General features: G+C 32.9%; 1 protein-coding gene across 1 annotated transcript; it reads right to left on the bottom strand.

The window, feature by feature from the left end:
* Positions 1 to 6,581: 6,581 nt before the first annotated feature.
* On the bottom strand, positions 6,582 to 13,064 carry LOC131661463 (triacylglycerol lipase OBL1-like). The gene is made up of 5 exons (XM_058931010.1): positions 12,697 to 13,064; positions 12,411 to 12,601; positions 12,104 to 12,137; positions 7,046 to 7,662; positions 6,582 to 6,968 (listed from the first exon to the last, which is right to left on the bottom strand). Exons 1-5 carry the CDS (start codon positions 13,001 to 13,003, stop codon positions 6,720 to 6,722), a joined length of 1,398 nt encoding a protein of 465 aa, XP_058786993.1. The 5' UTR covers positions 13,004 to 13,064; the 3' UTR covers positions 6,582 to 6,719.
* Between the last annotated feature and the right edge of the window lie 5,227 nt (positions 13,065 to 18,291).

The following is an 18,291-nucleotide window of genomic DNA, read 5'->3' as shown; positions in this document are numbered from 1 at the left end:
ACTTAGCCTTGAAAAGACGAGAGACCAAGTTACATGGGTTTGCCATGATGCTCCAAGCTTGTTTACTAAGCATAGCATGATTAAAGGCACTTAGATTTTTGAAACCCATGCCTCTATCATTCTTGGGCATAGACAAACGGTCCCAAGATAGCCAATGAATACCTTTAGCATGATCTCAATTATGCCGCCATAAAAAGGAATTCATCATTTTCTCAATTTCATCACTTAAGGAGGATGGCAATAAGAAAACACTCATAACATAAGTCAGAATAGATTGGATAACTAATTTAATAAAAGTCTCCCTCACTTCTTGAGAAAGACTCCTACTACTCCAAGAATTTATTTATTTCTTTCCAAATTCTATCTTTTATGTATTTGAAGGTACCTTTTCTACTTCTGCCAATCATAGAAGGTAACCCGAGATACTTGTCTGTACCCAACACTTGTTGGACTCCTAAAATATTAGCCATATCATTCTTAAAATTAGAAGCAACATTCCTACTACAGAAAATTTCTTATTTTTGAAAATTGATGGCTTGACTCAAATCTTCTTCATAGTTAGCAAGAATCACTACTAAAAAATTCGCTTTTAGTGACCAAAAAAATTGTGGTCACTATAGCCACTAAAATTTGATATCCAAGACTAAATTTTTAGAGGTCACAAAATCGGTCACTAAATTAAATCAGCTAGCGAGTAACGATTAAAATTTTGTGACCACATATTTGGTCTCGAAAAAATATGTTTATATAAAACTTAATTTATATAAAAAAAAGTCAGAGACCAAAATTTTGGTCACTAATATTTTTTGTTTTTTTTTTCTATTTTTAATCCTTTTTAATATGTTGCTATTTTCTTCACAATTTTTATTTTTAGTAAAAATTTCACTTTTATATTGTCTTAAGAAACAAAATATATATTGATATATAAAAAATTATGCCGTTTTATATTTTAAATTTGTATAAAAGTGAAATTGTGTGATAAAATTAAAATTTTATTTTCATTACATGATACATTTAAAGTTTAAACAATAATTAGTGATTTTTATACACAAGATCCCAATTTATAATGTTTTCAACTAATTTAAACACAGATAAAAAATACGGTTTGTTTTGAAAAGGTCCAAGAGCCTTATTATATTACCAATTGTTAGTTGGTTTAGTTGTGATTGACGCTAGACTTGGTAGAGAGAATCACGGTTCGATCCCCCACAACTGCGATGGGAGAGAGATAAAACCACTTAATGCCAGAACTGACTTCTGAACCAGACTAAACCGGTGGTGATAAAAAAAAAGAGCCTAGATTTAGAAATATATTATAGATAATGATTCAAATATAATTTTGTTTTTATTTATAGAGTTTAATATGTGTTTGATTCGGGTTCTTTGATATTATAAGTGAGGGTGACAATAAACCAAATCAATTAACATGGACTCACTCCTAGGGACAAACAATTTATTGGAGTATGTAGGCAGGTTTCAGATTTAAAAAAAAAACATATTTTTAGATGAAAATTTCTTTAGCCACCTCCTATCCTTCTTGGTCACCTCTGGCGAATTTACGAAAATACCCCTTGTTTCAGAAGTTCATTTCCGAAAACGTACTTTTATTGGAAAAAAAAGGTGTTTTCGGAAATGAATCTCCGAAAAGTTGAATATTTTAATGAAAAATATTGACTTCGGAGATGCATCTCCGAAATAAGGTTAATTTTCAGAAAATTGGTGAATTCGGAAGTTCATCTCCGAATTCACCCCCCTTGGAGGAATTCGGAAATGAACTTCCGAAATAAGGTCTGGACAAAAGAAAAATAACAAACAAGAACGATTCGCTTTATTTAATCGGATGAAGATTACATCGATCACATTACATAAGATTAAAGTTACATATTGTTAAACACGGGTAGGTGAGGATGAGTCAAAATTTTGATAACGTCGGCCCCCGATCTTTGAAGTTTCGCGTCCAACTCGACCGGACCCTTCGAAGAAAATCGGTCGAACGTTGTCCACAAAACCGCTAAATCTTCGTCGTTCTTGATCTCAAAAGGTGTGAATTCAATGCCTCCCTCGTCGTTAAGCGATGGCGAGCGGTACTCGAGCTTGACAACCTTTCGATTTTCGGGATATTGCAATAGCGTGTGGAGCGATGTTATCAACTCCGCAAACGGCGTGTCGCGCGAGAAGCGAAATTGGAACGGCATCGGGTAGCCGGTGGTGAAGTAGACGAATGCTAGGTGGGGGTAGGTTTGTGTCATTTGTGTTTCTAGGTGTGAAGAGGATGAAGAAGAGTGTGTTGTATTTATAGACTTATTGGAGTAATAATGGCCCAACAAACCTTATCTTGCACTCAGTGGATGTTTCGGAAATGAACTTCCAAAAATTGGAGGCAGATTAGTATATTTCGGAAGTTCATTTCCGAATTATGCAGAAACAGACATAAATTTTGCATTTTATTGATTGCTTAGTGTTTTGTGTATAAATTGCAAAAGGAATCAAAATAGACATAAATTAGACAATGATGACATAAAATATACTTATATTATATATGTATTGAATCAGTTCGATTTTACATGATAAACAACAATACATACAAAAATGGTCATTACAAACAAAAAACGATCCGGAACAAACTAAAATTCACCGAACCAATCGGTGGATCCTAAGTCCAAAATAGATACGTTCTTCGACCGCTCTCTATTTTGCTCGCGCTCTTGGCTCATCATTTCTTCAAACTCCGCCATTCTCGACCGTGGTCTCCGACCGCTTCGCTTCATGAAACAAAAAATTCAAACCCATTCGGGATATGTTGTAAATCAATTGGGAGAATAAAATTTGGCCCTTATACCGGTGTTGCATAACCGTCTTGCTCCGACCGAACGATGTTTGAATTTCATTGTGTTGATTTTCAAGCATTTGGTTCACGGTGTCCCATCCCCGACACAAATCTCCCTTGCTATCACCCAACCACCTCTTGAAGACCGCATGTGCAGATTCAACTCGATTAGTCGTGGTGCAACCAAGATGTCTAACTCAATTTGTCCAAGCGCACACGACTTTTTCTCTTACTTTGTCAAGAATGGTGGATTCGACGTAATGACAAAAAGTCTTAATGGAACCACACAAAGACCTAAAGTGTACCAATTTCTCGGTATACACCTCTTCGAAGTATGCATCTAAAATTTCCCTCCATGCCGCCATTATCCTCTCAACCACAACACCGGCTTTGATAACTTTACCGTTTTCTTCCGGCCTATCTTTTGTCCCAACCGCGGGTTTCAACTTACTTCTCACGTTGCAAGTTATGTGATACCGACAAAGTAACACGGTCGATGTCGGGAAGACGGTATCAACCGCATTCATCAAAGCATTGTCCCGGTCGGTCACAATGATTTTAGGCATAACATTTTGATCAACCAACAAAGACTTGCATATTCCCAAAGCCCATGTAAAGTTTTCTTCTTTTTCACACTCCAAAAAAGCAAACCCGACCGAATAAGTCTTGTCCGTCGAGGTGACACCGACGATCACTAGAAGAGGAAGCCTATACTTGTTTGTCTTGTACGTCGAATCCATGACAAGAACGGTTAGAAATGTGTTGAACAATTTGATACTTTTGGGATGAGTCCAAAAAATATCACGCACCGTAACTTTGTCCTCGGACGTTCGGAAGCTTGACACATATTTGTTATCGCCTAATAGTTTCAAAGTTGTTGCATTTCCGACCGAGGGCCCATTTTCAAAACTTTGAGATTGTGTCGTTCATTGTAAACTTGCTTGATATTTGAAACGCTATCCGGTTTTTTACGCTTCAAATCGGCAAGTATGTTGCGAGGCGCCACTTTGACTATCGTTAAATCCGAAATCACATTCTTCTCTTCGCGGGACAAACGACACGCCATTGGATGTCCGTGTAACTTGGAATCCAAGGCATGATTATGAATTCCACAAATCACGGTTAGACGCCACAAATCATCAACCTTTCGAGTCGCCCGCAACTTAAACGGACACTCGCACTTTCTCGATCCCGTGTCTTCGTGTTTTAGCACCCGGTTTGATTGTGCATAACTCCCACCCTGTTCGCAATTCAAAACAACTAAAGCTTTCCGCCTACTATTTCCATTGTCGGACCTTAAAATTACAATTCCAAATCCAACTTTACTAGCTTCGTTCCGAACCCAATCAATCAAATGCTCGCGACTACCGAAGCTCCGATCATTGGTAAATTGTTGTCAAACATCAACCGCATTGATCATAGCTCGATCGTCGATAACCGAATCGTTTTTAACGTTGACAACTTCCGGAACTACTGCGTCATCGTCTTGCACAATGTTATCCGGATGCACCATACCTAACATATGCAAAAATTAGCAAATTTGGCCAAAACTGTTTTTTTTAACTGCCAGGGCATATTTCGGAAGTTCATTTCCGAAATTTGTTAGGTAATATATTTCGGAAATGAACTTCCGAACCATCGCAGGTTTCAGCAGAAAACTCATCAATCAATGTAGTGAAATAGGGGATGAAATGGGAGATGTTTACCTCAAATTGTAGCTTTCTATGCTCCCTTTAACGTGATCAACGGTTTGAAACTTGATTTTGAGACGAAAAATGGATGGAGATTGATTGAGTTTTGGAGAAGTTTTGGAGAAAAAATGATGAATTAGTGAAGGAGGGAAAATTGTATATGCAGGAATATTTTCGGAAATGCACTTCCGAAATATTCACGGTTTTGAATTTTTTTTGACTTCGGAAATGCATCTCCGAAAACACCACTTTTTTGGTGTTTTCGGAGATTCATTTCCGAAAAGTATGAAAATTCAAAAAAAAAAAACTTCGGAGATGCATCTCCGAAGTAGGGGTAATTGGGGGATTTCGCTGGGGGTGACCCCCATAGGGAGGTGGGTAAAGAAAAATTCTTTTTAGATATATTGTATTCATAGGAACCAAATATTCTAAAAAAAAAGTAAAATGAAGAGTCATATTATAGTTTACTTGAAAGATCAAATGTAAACACATTTAAAAGAGTTTTAAACAAAGTACATTGCTCACTTCTAGGGACAAACAAAGTATGTAGGCAGGTTTCAGATTTAGAAAAAAAACATATTTTTAGATATATTGTATTAATAGGAACTAAATTTTTTAAAAAAAAAAAGTAAAATAAGACGCATCTATATTATAGATTATGATTCAAATATAATTTTGTTTTTATTTATCGAGTTTAATATGCGTTTGATTCGGGTTCTTTGATATTATAAGTGACGGTGAGAATAAACCAAATCAACTAACATGGACTCACTTCTAGGGACAAACAATCTATTGGAGTATGTAGGCAGATTTCAGATTTAGAAAAAAAAACATATTTTTAGATATATTGTATTCATAGGAACCAAATATTCTTAAAAAAAAAAGTAAAATAAGACGCATCTATATTATAGATTATGATTCAAATATAATTTTTTTTTTATTTATAGAGTTTAATATGTGTTTGATTCGGGTTCTTTGATATTATAAGTGAGGGTGAGAATAAACCAAATCAACTAACATGGACTCACTTCTAGGGACAAACAATCTATTGGAGTATGTAGGCAGATTTCAGATTTAGAAAAAAACATATTTCTAGATATATTGTATTCATAGGAACCAAATATTCTTAAAAAAAAGTAAAATAAGACGCATCTATCTTATAGATTATGATTCAAATATAATTTTGTTTTTATTTAGAGTTTAATATGTGTTTGATTCGGGTTCTTTGATATTATAAGTGAGGATGAGAATAAACCAAATCAACTAACATGGACTTAAGACCTACAAAGACCAATATCATACCAGATTTTTTTTAAGTAGAAAAAACTCATGTTTTTTATAAGTTTATTTATTTAAATAGGTCGGGCCATAGACTATAAAAAAATATTTTAAACCTATTAATCCGGTCTATTTTAATAAAAATGAACATATTTATTAACCCTATATTGATTTTGTACTTTATTTTATAAAATACAAAGGTAAAACTTAATTATCTTGAAGAACTTGTGAAAAATAGGTTAAAAAAATCTTATGAATAATGTCATAAGTTAGTTTTTATAAGTTCTGTTAAACAAATAATATCACAAAACTTATCTTACTATATAAACTCAAATATGTCGATGCAAATAAATATTTAGTCTCTATTATACTTTGATTTTCTAATCATTAATTAAATTTTTGTGCTCAAATGACATAAACTTTTTAAATAGACTAATATAAGTCAATCAGACATTCGAAAATGTTAGACTCATATTGAAAAATAAACCTATAATAAATCGCATGTCAAACTTAAACTTTAAATTTTTTGCAAATTAGATTTATATTTGGTAAAGCCTAACTTTGCCCAAACTATTTTCACCCTTAATTACAAAGAATTTAACTTGAAATACATACTCCAAAATGTGAAACCAAACGAGTTAAAACTTGATTTTAACAATATTGATGATGGGAATCAATAAAATGTGTAATTATATAAATATTTGTGATAGAAGTAAAAAGAATAATCATATATTTAAAGACTATTTCTTTACTAACAACATAAAAAATTGCAGAGACAATGTAAATGAAATGAATCCATATTTTATTACAAACTTAAAAATATTTTAGACTTAATATTGTTACATTAATTCAATAACTAACTTCATGCTATCGTGCATATGCAGCACAAGTCTTTTCTTAGCTCAACCAACAAAATATATGTATCAATCCACCTTCGAGAGTATTGATCCCAACCGAGTAGAATTAACATAATCTTGGGGAATGTGATTAGATACTCCAGGAATCACTAAGCCTATAAGTCGAAAAACTCTTAAAACCCATCCTTCTTCATACTCAGATCCATATTTAGACACCATAGTGAAGCTCCTCATAAGCTCACAAAAAGCATTTGTTGTCATTGGAATTATTGCTGACAAAGAGAAGTAGTTCTTGTTTGGCTCCTCCAACATTTTCTGTAAGTTTCATGTAAAAAAAGTTATTATCATCTAAAGCTCCTATCTACTACTCAAAATAAATTGCTAAGACATACCTTGCCATTAAAGCTTCTGTCAAAATAAAGACATGTCCCAAAGTGCCTAAACAAGATGTCATTGAGATCAGGAGGCAACCTAGGAACAATATCATAGCTATAAACCATCCTATAAAACTGAACACCATTTTCTTTTAAATTCTTATCCATGTACTTAGCAAATACTCCATCTCCAACTCTTGGTTGTCCAAATGTATAAACACCTTCAAGTCTCTCCAAAAGAAATGTCTCATCATGGAACACCAATATTGCTGGAAAGAGAGTGGCAAGAGCCCCACCTAAACTGTGACCAGTCACAATAAACTTTGCTTTATCATTTCCTGCCAACTTTTTCTTCAAGAAATCTCTAATGAAGTAGTAGGCTTCAGGTGCATGGCTATGGTTTGGAGTAATTTCTTTAGGCCATCCCATGTTGCTTTTTTGTAAACCTAGTGCTTTCATGAAACCAGCATGAGTTTTTCCAACACAAGGAAACTCCAACCATGAGATATCGAAATCACTAGACCATTGATCAGCGTCGAATAATTCGGTTCCTCTGAAAGTTACAATGTAGGTGTCTTGGTTGTCACTTTTATCTAGGAGGATGAAAGCTTGAGTTGAAGGTTCTCCTTCATAATCTATAAAGTTTAAGTATTAATAATATGATGATCAACCTTACTAGTCCCTAATCCATATCCTTAGTTTTAAAAAATTACACACAATATATGCATAGTTGATTTACCATAACAAAAAATATTCAAAATTCTTTAAAATTAAATTATGAAAATGTGAAACTAAGGTATTCAAAAAACTTATATCTATGACTATAAACACTTCAAATAAGTAAATACTATGACATACATTAAAATAATAATCTTAGATACATTAATTGCAATATCTTGTTATTGTAATCAAAGATATGAAAATAAATTCAAACATTTGTATTACATGTATAAGTACTTTTTTGATCCATGATATGAGTTGGGTGTTATATTTGATTAGTTCCATCTCTTTGTATCTCTACCTCATAATTTCTCTTTTATTTTATGGGTCATGCTAACATGTGCCTTTATAAGGATACTATAATTAGAAAAAGTTAAATATAATTAAATACAATAAAGTCGTATTTAAAGTTTCGATACATTGAATGCACAAGTTCCAAGAAAAAATTTCTATAAATATCTCATTAACTTGTGCCCTTGGGGCACATGTTAGCTTTTCCCTTATTTTATTACCTTGATCGATCCTTAAAGTCGAGTCTCCTTTCCAATTGAGTAATTTTGAGCCTACCTCTGTGATAGATTCTCTATACAGGCTTGTCCCTAAAGTTCTGGTGGTCATACTAAATGAGGTTTTAGATAAGCTTTTTCTCTCTCTAATCAATCGACATTCCTCATTGGAAGGTTGTTGATTGCCGGAGGTGGTTTTGTCAATGACTTGTTGGTTGATTTTACCAAGAAAAACAATAAACATGTATAGTTTTTAAGGGAAATTTTGTGAAAGAGTAGGATTATGTTATTTAGAGTTTTTAGATTTGGGTTTAATATAAGCAAGTTCTTGGATGTGTGCCTACGTGTTTTATGGGAATATTGTTGTTTTGGAAAATGATTGTCCAACCCAAGAGATTAGTATTCAAAGGGGGTTGAAATAAAGAGATTCCTAAGCTCCGTTTATTTTTTTTCTTGTGGTCAAAGGGCCCAATGGTTTATTTAGCAAAGTTGTGTAGTTGAATCACTTTTTCGAGATTTAGGATATGGTCATCTAATTTTGATATATGTAATCTTCATTATGCGGATGACAATTTTATCTTGGTTGATGTCTCCGTTTAGAATATTTAGATTTTTAAGGTTATTCTTTAAAGGTGTGAGCTTTCCTCGAGGCTTCATATTAACTTTGCTAAGAGTAACTCATTTGGTCAATGTGAATCCTGTTTTTATGGATTAAGTTAGTGATATTTTCATTGTAACTAAGAGACATTTTTCTTCAAGTATCTTGGTCTTCTCGTTGGGGTAGAATCCCCAACTCGAGGACACTTAGGAATCACTCGTTAGTATTATTTATAAGAGGCTACTCTCAAGGATACATAGGTATGTTTTTTTTAGGGAAAGGTAACTTTACTAAATTTAGTTTTAAATGTTATCTATATCATTTTCTTGTCTTTTTCTAGAATATTGATTAAGGGTTCAAAGAGAATCGTGAGGATCTAGAGAAGGTTTGGGTGGGGTGGGGTGAAGGGTGAGTATACAATTTCTTGGATCAAGTTGTCTAATGCGTGTAAACTTAAGAGGAGAGGTGGTGTGGGTGTTCGTGACATTCACTTGGTGAACTTATCCTTGTTAGGTAAATGGCAGTGGAGGTTGAACTTGGTGCGTCTGGTCTTTGGTGTCATATTATATCCTCTAGATATGGGGCTCATATTCTTTTTCCTTCTTGGGTGGTAGGTCTTCAAATTTTTTGTTTTGCTTTTACTTGGTGGAAATGTGTCTTTTAATGTGCGATGTATCTGGTAGATTTGTTGATAGCCTAAGGAATAAAGTGAGAGCTAACTCTCTTACCTCTTTTAGGGACGACCTTCGAAGCAGGGAATATCCCCCTTATACTTAGATTTCCTAGGCTCTTCAGTATCTCTAACAAATAAGAATTATTTTTCAGAGAAGTTAGTTTGTGATGTAAGGGTTCTTTTCTTGGAATCTGCACTGAAAAAGATCTTTGTTTGCTTATGAGCTTAAGCTAGTTGTTAATCTCCTTCTGAATATTTGATGATCGACCCTCTTAATGGATAAAGACCAGGGGTGGATGCAACATGATAAGGGTGATGTTTATTCATTAGCACTAGCTTAGTATACCCTTTTGGAGACCAATTTGCCATTATTCCCCCTTATTCTACCATGGACTTTATTGAACCCATGATTTAGGCTAGTTGGACTCCTGCTAAAGTGATTGTGTCATCTTGAAAACTCCTTCGAGAAAAGATCCCTACTAGAGACTATAGTTTATTTAGAGGTTTCTTGTGGTTTTTGTCGAGATTAAGTAGAGTCTGTTTCTCATTTGTTTGTGACATGTGAAGTGGTTTTGTCACTGTGGTATATGATATTTTGTTTCTTATTGAGATATTCATTTTATTGGATGAGGTGTCTAGGAGTAAAGATTGGCTTTCTATGATTAGAAATTTTGTCATGTGGTTGATTTGGAAATCACAAACAATGTTATTTTTACATGTACATCTATTAATGTGAAAAATGTGAAAGAAATGAAAACTTTTGTTGCTTGGAAATAGTATATTGGTAAGGTAGAAGTCAATTCTTTTACTTTCTTTGGATGGCTTTAAAATCATATTCTCTACTTAAGACAATATCAGCTTGAGAGTCTCTAACTAGTTCTCATGGTAGAGTGTTTTTGAGGTCTTTTCGGAGGACTCTATTTCGGTTGATGATGGTTTATTGGTGCAGAGATCTTGCTTATTTTTCTTAGAGCTGTGTGGTGGACGTGGTTGTGACTTTTACACTTTTGATGGATGATTTTTGTATGGTTTTTTATTTATTTTTGTTGGTTTTCTTCTACTCTTATTGTTTTGAATTTAAGGCAGAATTGACATGGTACCCTTTGTGCCCGTGGCCATCTCCCGTTCTTTATACTTTCTTGGAATTTTTGTTGTCTACTCTTATTAATATATATTACATGTCATTAAAAAAATATTTTTTTTGATACATGATAAATATGATTCCAATTGTCATATTAATAAGAGAATAAGTATAAGTTTTCGTTGGTTGGTGGTCCTTGACCCCGTGTTTTATTACTTAGGCCTTTTAGTATCTCTAGCCAGCTTGGTAGTTATATCACTAAAATGATGATTTAGGTGGAGAGAGTGTTTGTTTATGACCTTCAATGAAGGATATCTCTCTTTGTCTATGAGCGTTAGATATTCTCCAATATGCTCCTCCTTATTCAGGATGTGGCATCATCTCAGGATGCTGATATTTGGTGGGGGGGCATGCTAGAGATGGTGTTTTTCAGTTGCGCCAACTAATACTATGCTCTGGAAGAAGAATCTTCCTTCTACCTCATTTCCTTCTAGAGTGGATATGACTTTACGACTCATCTAGAGTAGTTAGACTCCTTCTAAAGTTATAATGTTATTTTGGAAGATTTTGCGTGAATGATTTTCACTAGAGTTTTAACCTTTTCAAGAGGAATATATTATAGTCGATCTTGAGGGTCTTTTGTGCGCTTCGTGTAGGGGTTAATTGAGTCAGTTTCTTATTTTCTCGTTATTTGTAACTTGACGACTTCTCTGTGGTATATAGCTTTTAGTTGGTTAAGATGAAGTATATTTATTCGTCGAGAACTTTTCGAATTGGTTATTTTTTGGGGTGAGATAGATAGGATTAGAGAGTTGGTTATTTTTTTATGGTGAGATAGATAGAATTAGGGGTGATTTATCTATGATTTGACATTGAGTTGATTGGCCTCTTTGGAAATTCCATAATATTTTATTTTAAACGTATGAATACTATGATATAGGAATGGGAAGATAAGTGCATTTTTCTTTTGGGTTAAATATGTTTTTGGTCCCTATAAATATCTTAATTTTGACTTTTAGTCTCTATAAAAAATATATTGACTTTTAGTCCCTATAAAATTACTTTTGCACTCACTTTTGGTCCCTCTACAGGGACTAAAACTGAGTGCAAAAGTAATTTTATAAGGACTAAAAGTCAATAATTTTTTTGTAGGGACTAAAACCCATTTTGATTAATTTTATGGGGACTAAAAACATATTTAACCATTTTTCTTTGCTCCTAGGACTATTTTGTTAGTTTGGGTCTCTTATTTTTTTTTACTGTCGGAAAATTTTTATTGATATTTAATGTTGGACTAGACACCTTTATAAGAGACGCACCACTTATCCACTTATAAATGTTCAAGTCAGGATATTCATATCTAACGTGAAATGATTTCTCCTTGTATTATTATTCTAAGATTTACTAGTTATTTTCTATCTTCTTGTATAGATTAAAAAGTGCTTCGTCATATACTCGTATTTGACATTAAAAGAAAAGTTAAAGTTTTTGCTCTTACCATTCCAGTAGTTACCAATTGCCGCAACTTCCATCTATACAAGAGGGCATAAAATTTAACATTAATTAAGATACATACCTCTAAACAATTAATTATCTTTAAATATAACTACTAATTATATATGAAAGCTTAATTGAAAAAGGCAAAAGTGTATATATATATATATATATATATATATATATATATATATATATATATATATATATATATATATATATATATATATATATATATATATATATATATATATATATATATATATTTATTCAAAAGTTTAAGGCTGTTTTGAGTCGCAAAACCTCTATACCTTCCAGTGTTTTTCAACAGTTTCTCGTATAAAAGCTTCATTCTCATAAGACACTTTAGAAGCCATCATGGACAAAGCAGCATTATATTTAGGGTCATCACGTTTGATGTTTTTGTCCAAGTCCACTCTCTTGTCTATATGACCAATAATTGACACAAAATCTGCACGATTTGCATCCACCAGCTCCTTACCTATTCACAATATATAAACATCAAATACTAAACACTTTTATTAATTGTTATTTTCTCAATAATAACATCAATAACAACAAAAAAAATTATAAAACCTTGGAGAAAGTTCCATATAATCTCGAATATGTTACAATTGCCGCATGTAACATTCAAAAATATCTCAATGGTTCCACCGAGAAATCTCAATGGATAGTAACCCAAATGCAGCAACTTTTGTAACAATATCGATAAAAATACGAGACACTGGTATTCATCTTCAACAACATCATGGCTTTGGATAAAGTTTTGTGTGTGTAACGGCTTAGTACCAAAATAGGCCTGAAATAGTTGAAAGAACCCAATATTTTTGTGTTGCAAGAATAGAAAATTGGTAGCAGAAAATTTATCAGGTTTAGGATCCATGATTGAAAATTAAACAAGGGAAAAAGAATAGAGAAATTGGATTGTTTATATGTTTGATTGAAAGAGGATATATATATATATATATATATATATATATATATATATATATATATATATATATATATATATATATATATATATATATATATATAACTTTGAAGAGTTGGAGTAATAGTCAAGGAGAGGGTTATGGGAGAAAATCTGCAAGATAACATGTGTAATTGATACCACGGAAAATAAACATGTGAAAGAAACCGAAATAAATGGAAAAATGCCATTTGAAAATTCAAGAATAATATCATAGTTAACACATTTTAATAAGGTAAACATTCCGGTACCATTGAATTTAATTGGATATCCTTAGTCAATCAAATATTATGATTCAACCAATTCACTTTTTTATTTTATTTTATTTTAAAAATAAATTAAAATTTTAATATAAATTATACTAAAGGTACCGGTATCTAACTTAAATTCATATGTACCAAAGGTAAAACATTTATAAGAAAGAAAAAAAAAATTTATAATATCATAGAACAAAAAAAATATAGTCCACAAAAGAAAAAGGACATGGAAGAGCACGTTTTCCATAGAGGTGCAGAAAGGTCAAGGGAGTGTTAATTGTTTTCGTCCTTATTAGATGTATACCAACAGTGGATTGGTCACTTTTTTTCCTTGATAAATTTATCATCTAGTGAAAAGAATAGTATTGTGACTCTCCACCACAAAAAGTTTGATAGAATTTTTTTTTTTAATCAAGTTGTAATGAGAAAGAACAAAAGTTTAAAATACAATTATAAAAGATGGCCGAAACTCAAGTCACAAAAAAGAAAATTACACATCAAATAGATTCTAAGATAAGTATAGCAAAGGGTTTTTGTTAAAATCATAGAAATTATAATCGGAATGAGTAATTTTCCCTATATAGGACCACCTCCAAAGCAAAGTTTTGCAATTCCAAGAAACATCTCTAGCATTCCACTCGCCATCCTTGAAAAAAATATCGTTCCTACAAATCTAAAGAGACCATAAAACGGCTAGCCAAGCACATCCCTCCTTACCTCTTTTGAATTTCAAATAGCGACACGAATCACGCCAAGAGAGAAAACTTTCTTCAAATCCCACATTAATGACATGAGGCAAACCCAACCATCCGACAATATCCTTCCAAATCCCTTCGACTTTTTGACAATCCAAGAAAGAGTGACAAAGAGATTCGGGACGAGCATTACAAAAAGCACAAAGAAGGTTGGAAGAAGAAGAAAGAATACCTCTATGGTAATATTTAACTTATGGATAAATAATTAAATATGGTAAAATAAATGGTACTATTAATTAATTATTGATTGGAGATAAAGTATTTAGTTTTTTTTATAGATAAGTTGTCACCTTTTATTTTATTTTCAATAAAAATTGGATTAAAGAGGAGATGAGAGGAGAGAGATTTGAAAGAAAAAGAAGAAGGAAGAATGAAGTAAAATAAATTACGAGATTTAGGTGAGATGATTTTAAAGATTTAATTTCATTCAAAATACAAAAGTTCATAATTTAGAAAACTCAAAAATTGTACTAGAAAAATGCATGATTTGTAAGATTTAGAAAGACTTACATAAAATTTTAATTATGATTTATATTATTATAATATTTTAAAAATTAAAAATATATTGATAATAAACATTTATTACTGCATTCTAAAAACCTTCTCTTCCCCTCTTTGCTAAACTCCCAAACAAAATCAAGAGAACAATTGAATCCAAAAATATTTTATTACTGAAAAAAATAGTTTATAATATATTCATGAAAAAACACACAAATTTTATCCACAAAATTCTCCCATATAATATATAATTTATATTTATTTTATAAGAAAATATATTATTAAGGGGATAGAAAGGGTACTTTAACCAAAATACAACTTAACACAAGTATTATTAAACTTATATAATATAACTGAGACAACAAAATGTTTATTTAGCCAATCATAAAACTGATATTGCACTTAGAATCTGTTTTCTTAGAGAATTAAAATGTTCGATGAAATAGTGAAATGAGATATTGGATCGGTGGAGTAAGTTTCTGGTGTGGCTGAGAGGGAGTTGACCTGCAAGGTTAACACTCCAACATCCAAATGAATGAGAGAATGAGAAGTAATGTGAGAGTGAGAACGGATTTTAATACTTGAAATGACACGCTTTAAACTTATATACTAGGAGCAGTTGAAACTGTTCACATGAGGTGCGACGCATTGTGTGTATAGCTGTATGATTGAATTGAACGGTGATTCACGCGCTGAAGTGTGATATTGTCTGAGCGAAGATCTACCTATTTTGTCTGCTTTTCTGGTGGAGGTTATCTATTGAGACTTTTGCTATAGGCCTTGCGGATACCCCAAGACAGTTGCCCCTAGCTCTTATGCTTACCATGTAAAGTAAAGGCTTTGTAATGTACAACTTTAGTTCGAATGTTTAGCATAAGTAGGTGAAAAGTCTTGATGGGATATCATTAGCACGGAACATATGCATTAAATGTATATCTTTTTATCAACAATGTTTCGCATGGAAGTCCTGATGCATGTCCCTATGTTTGACCGTACAGAGGTCTTTATGTCCTAGGATACTCAAGTACTATGAGTGGTTCTTGACGAGATATTGACTGTTGGAAGTGCGATTGCACTTCCCAATGTGGTAGATCACATGGTTCCTCGTTGTTAAAAATTATATAAGAAGTTCTTGGACTTCTAATATTCTCTTTTTTCGCTGTTTCTGGGTTTGAGAACATTCTTCTTTTTCTTCATTTGTGATTTATTTCATTGCTGCTAGCTTTCTCGTACAAGTTTCCATCCCTGACTATTCTGTGCCCTTTCTTTAATTGCGTGAATCTTTGAAATTTATTTCTTTTAATGTAACGCCTAATTTTCCCTTTCTTTCAATCTTACTTTCTTTATTAGGGTTTTGTGTGGAAGAAGGTTACGAGGCTTGACAGAGGAGATTGTTGTTGTATTTACTATTTAGTGGCTTATTTTATGTACATTTTAGCAGGAACACTATAGGCTTGGCTTTGAATTCGCTAGTTGTTTTCACTTATTTCGTGTGTTAACATGATTCCTTATAATGGAAGACATTCAATCTGAAGTTTCGAAGGTCACAAGGGATAACTCATCGGTGAGGGAGGACCAAGATACATCAAACTCTGTTTTTTATACTAGTTCAGCGAATTCATTCTCGCTTTGCAATTAATCTTGCCCATTTGAAATTGGTTTGTTCTTTCAATATGATTTTGACAAAATACACAAAGTTATTTAGTACAATCACTGTTTGAATAATGCTCAAAATAAATGTCTTCGATCCGAATCCTTTTTGGCTTGTACATAGTATCTAACACTGAATCATTGGGTATGATTTGAGTCAAATGAGAGAAATGATTTGAATCAAGAAATTAAAAAGCAAATTCTGCACATTTGATTCGAGTCAAGCTTTCTGTGATTCGAGTCAACAATGTCATGATTCGAGTCAAGCTTCTTGTGATTCGAGTTAACAATGTCATGATTCGAGTCAAGCTTTATGTGATTCTAGTCAACAATGTCATTACTCAAATTACATATTTTGTGATTTGAATCAAGCTGGCATATTCAAAATCTAAATTTTCACATTCACGTTTGATTCAAATCATGCCCAACCTTGATTCGAATCACACTTCTAAAAACTGATTTTTAATGTAAATTGAAATGTAATATTGAGTACAAATTTAGTATGATAATAACCATTCATTCATGCATTTATTGAACAAAATAATTAACTAAGTTAACTTGAACCATATTGTGTCGACTTTTAACTAAGGGTTTCATTTATGCATGCAAAAACACGATTCAACACATTGCAACCAACTCTAAGATATGCTCAAAGATCTAAATTGGAGGAGACCCAATTACAAAAGATATAAATGATAAATGATAATAAATGGGACAAACAACAAAATCAAAACTCTATAGAGCATGGAAACTTTGATGTCCAAGAAAAAATATAAGAGGTTTTGCAACAAATACGACGGGTGTGTCAATTCCCCTTCATGAATGCTTATTTCTTTTGATAAGATTTTAACTTCTTTTCAATAATTTTGAGGTCGATGTTTTTAATCATTTAATAATCGCCCATTTACAACTACATCCCGTGAGTTAGGCCTACATCAAGGTCATTCAATATTGGTGCGAATACAAGAAAGGTGTGCCAACCACGCCTCTCTTTTTACATCTCTTTAAGGCCCAACATAGCTCTGGTGATTCGACATGGGTCAAGGTCTAATATCTCACATGTAGTGTACAAAGATGTATAAGGTATACTTAAAGAGTGTGAAAACTTCAAAGATCGATAATTTTAGGTTACTCCCCTCAATGAGGTGACTCATACCAACATATGTACCATAGAGTCTGAGTCACCATACCAATGTTCAGAGAAGTTCTGGTTTCAAAGCCATTTCTTGGCGAATTCCAGATCTTATGTTTATAAAATAGACAATCTATCTCAAGAAATGATTTACCTGAAATTATAATTTGTACTTTCCTAGAGGGTATTGGTTACATAGATGGCGTGGTCCCTTCTGATGTGAGGTGAAGAAGCAAAGGAAGCGGTACATAGAGACACACTTGCTGGTAGATCTCGACTCAAACTATGTTATTCATATCTTTTTTGGCAAGTAGCATGTGGAATCACCTATTTTTATTTCTTTAATAGCTTTTATGTATTTCACTTTCTGACCTATCCATTATTGGCTTGTAGACAAAGTGAAATGTTATAAAGCAATGCAAAAGATAAAAAGACCTTTCATGTCATGCCTATTTTGGCGAGTGATACCAATGCTCCAACTATTGTGGAGGTTCATACCACATGGCCCCTGTTGGATTGGTTACTCTTTGCACATACCCTAATGCAGGCGTAGATATGTGATTCTCCCGCTCGAATCTTAGTGGAAGATGCTTTTGCTCATCGGTGTATGTGGCTGGAAAGAGTCCGACCATTAGTCATGAACTTGAGGTGCTTCAGGAGGAAAGTCTGCTTTTCCACCTGCATCAGATGCTTGATGTCATACCCCAAAATTTGCCCATGCTATTTTTCATACACAAAACCAAATCAAAAGACAAAGCTCCAAAACACAGTCTCCCACACAGAAGTTCTAAACTAGGGTTTGAATAATTCAGAGGAAAATCATTGAATCAATGGCTCTAGGTGGTTCCATAGGGTCACTAACATCCCAAAGTATCTCCATATAAAGTTTCAACAGTCGACCTTCAAGGG

The sequence above is a fragment of the Vicia villosa genome, linkage group LG3, assembly GCF_029867415.1.
Source record: "Vicia villosa cultivar HV-30 ecotype Madison, WI linkage group LG3, Vvil1.0, whole genome shotgun sequence".
NCBI lineage: Eukaryota > Viridiplantae > Streptophyta > Magnoliopsida > Fabales > Fabaceae > Vicia > Vicia villosa.
This window is presented reverse-complemented; position numbering and strand designations above follow the sequence as displayed.

Bases quoted from the DNA above. Each gene is read 5' to 3' on its own strand.
- LOC131661463 (XM_058931010.1), bottom strand. From the start codon at position 13,003: ATGGATCCTAAACCTGATAAATTTTCTGCTACCAATTTTCTATTCTTG. The intron at 12,602-12,696 runs GTTTTATAATTT...TATTGTGAATAG, and splicing joins TATATGGAACTTTCTCCAAG to GTAAGGAGCTGGTGGATGCA. The intron at 12,138-12,410 runs GTATAGAGGTTT...CCTCTTGTATAG, and splicing joins CTGTTGAAAAACACTGGAAG to ATGGAAGTTGCGGCAATTGG.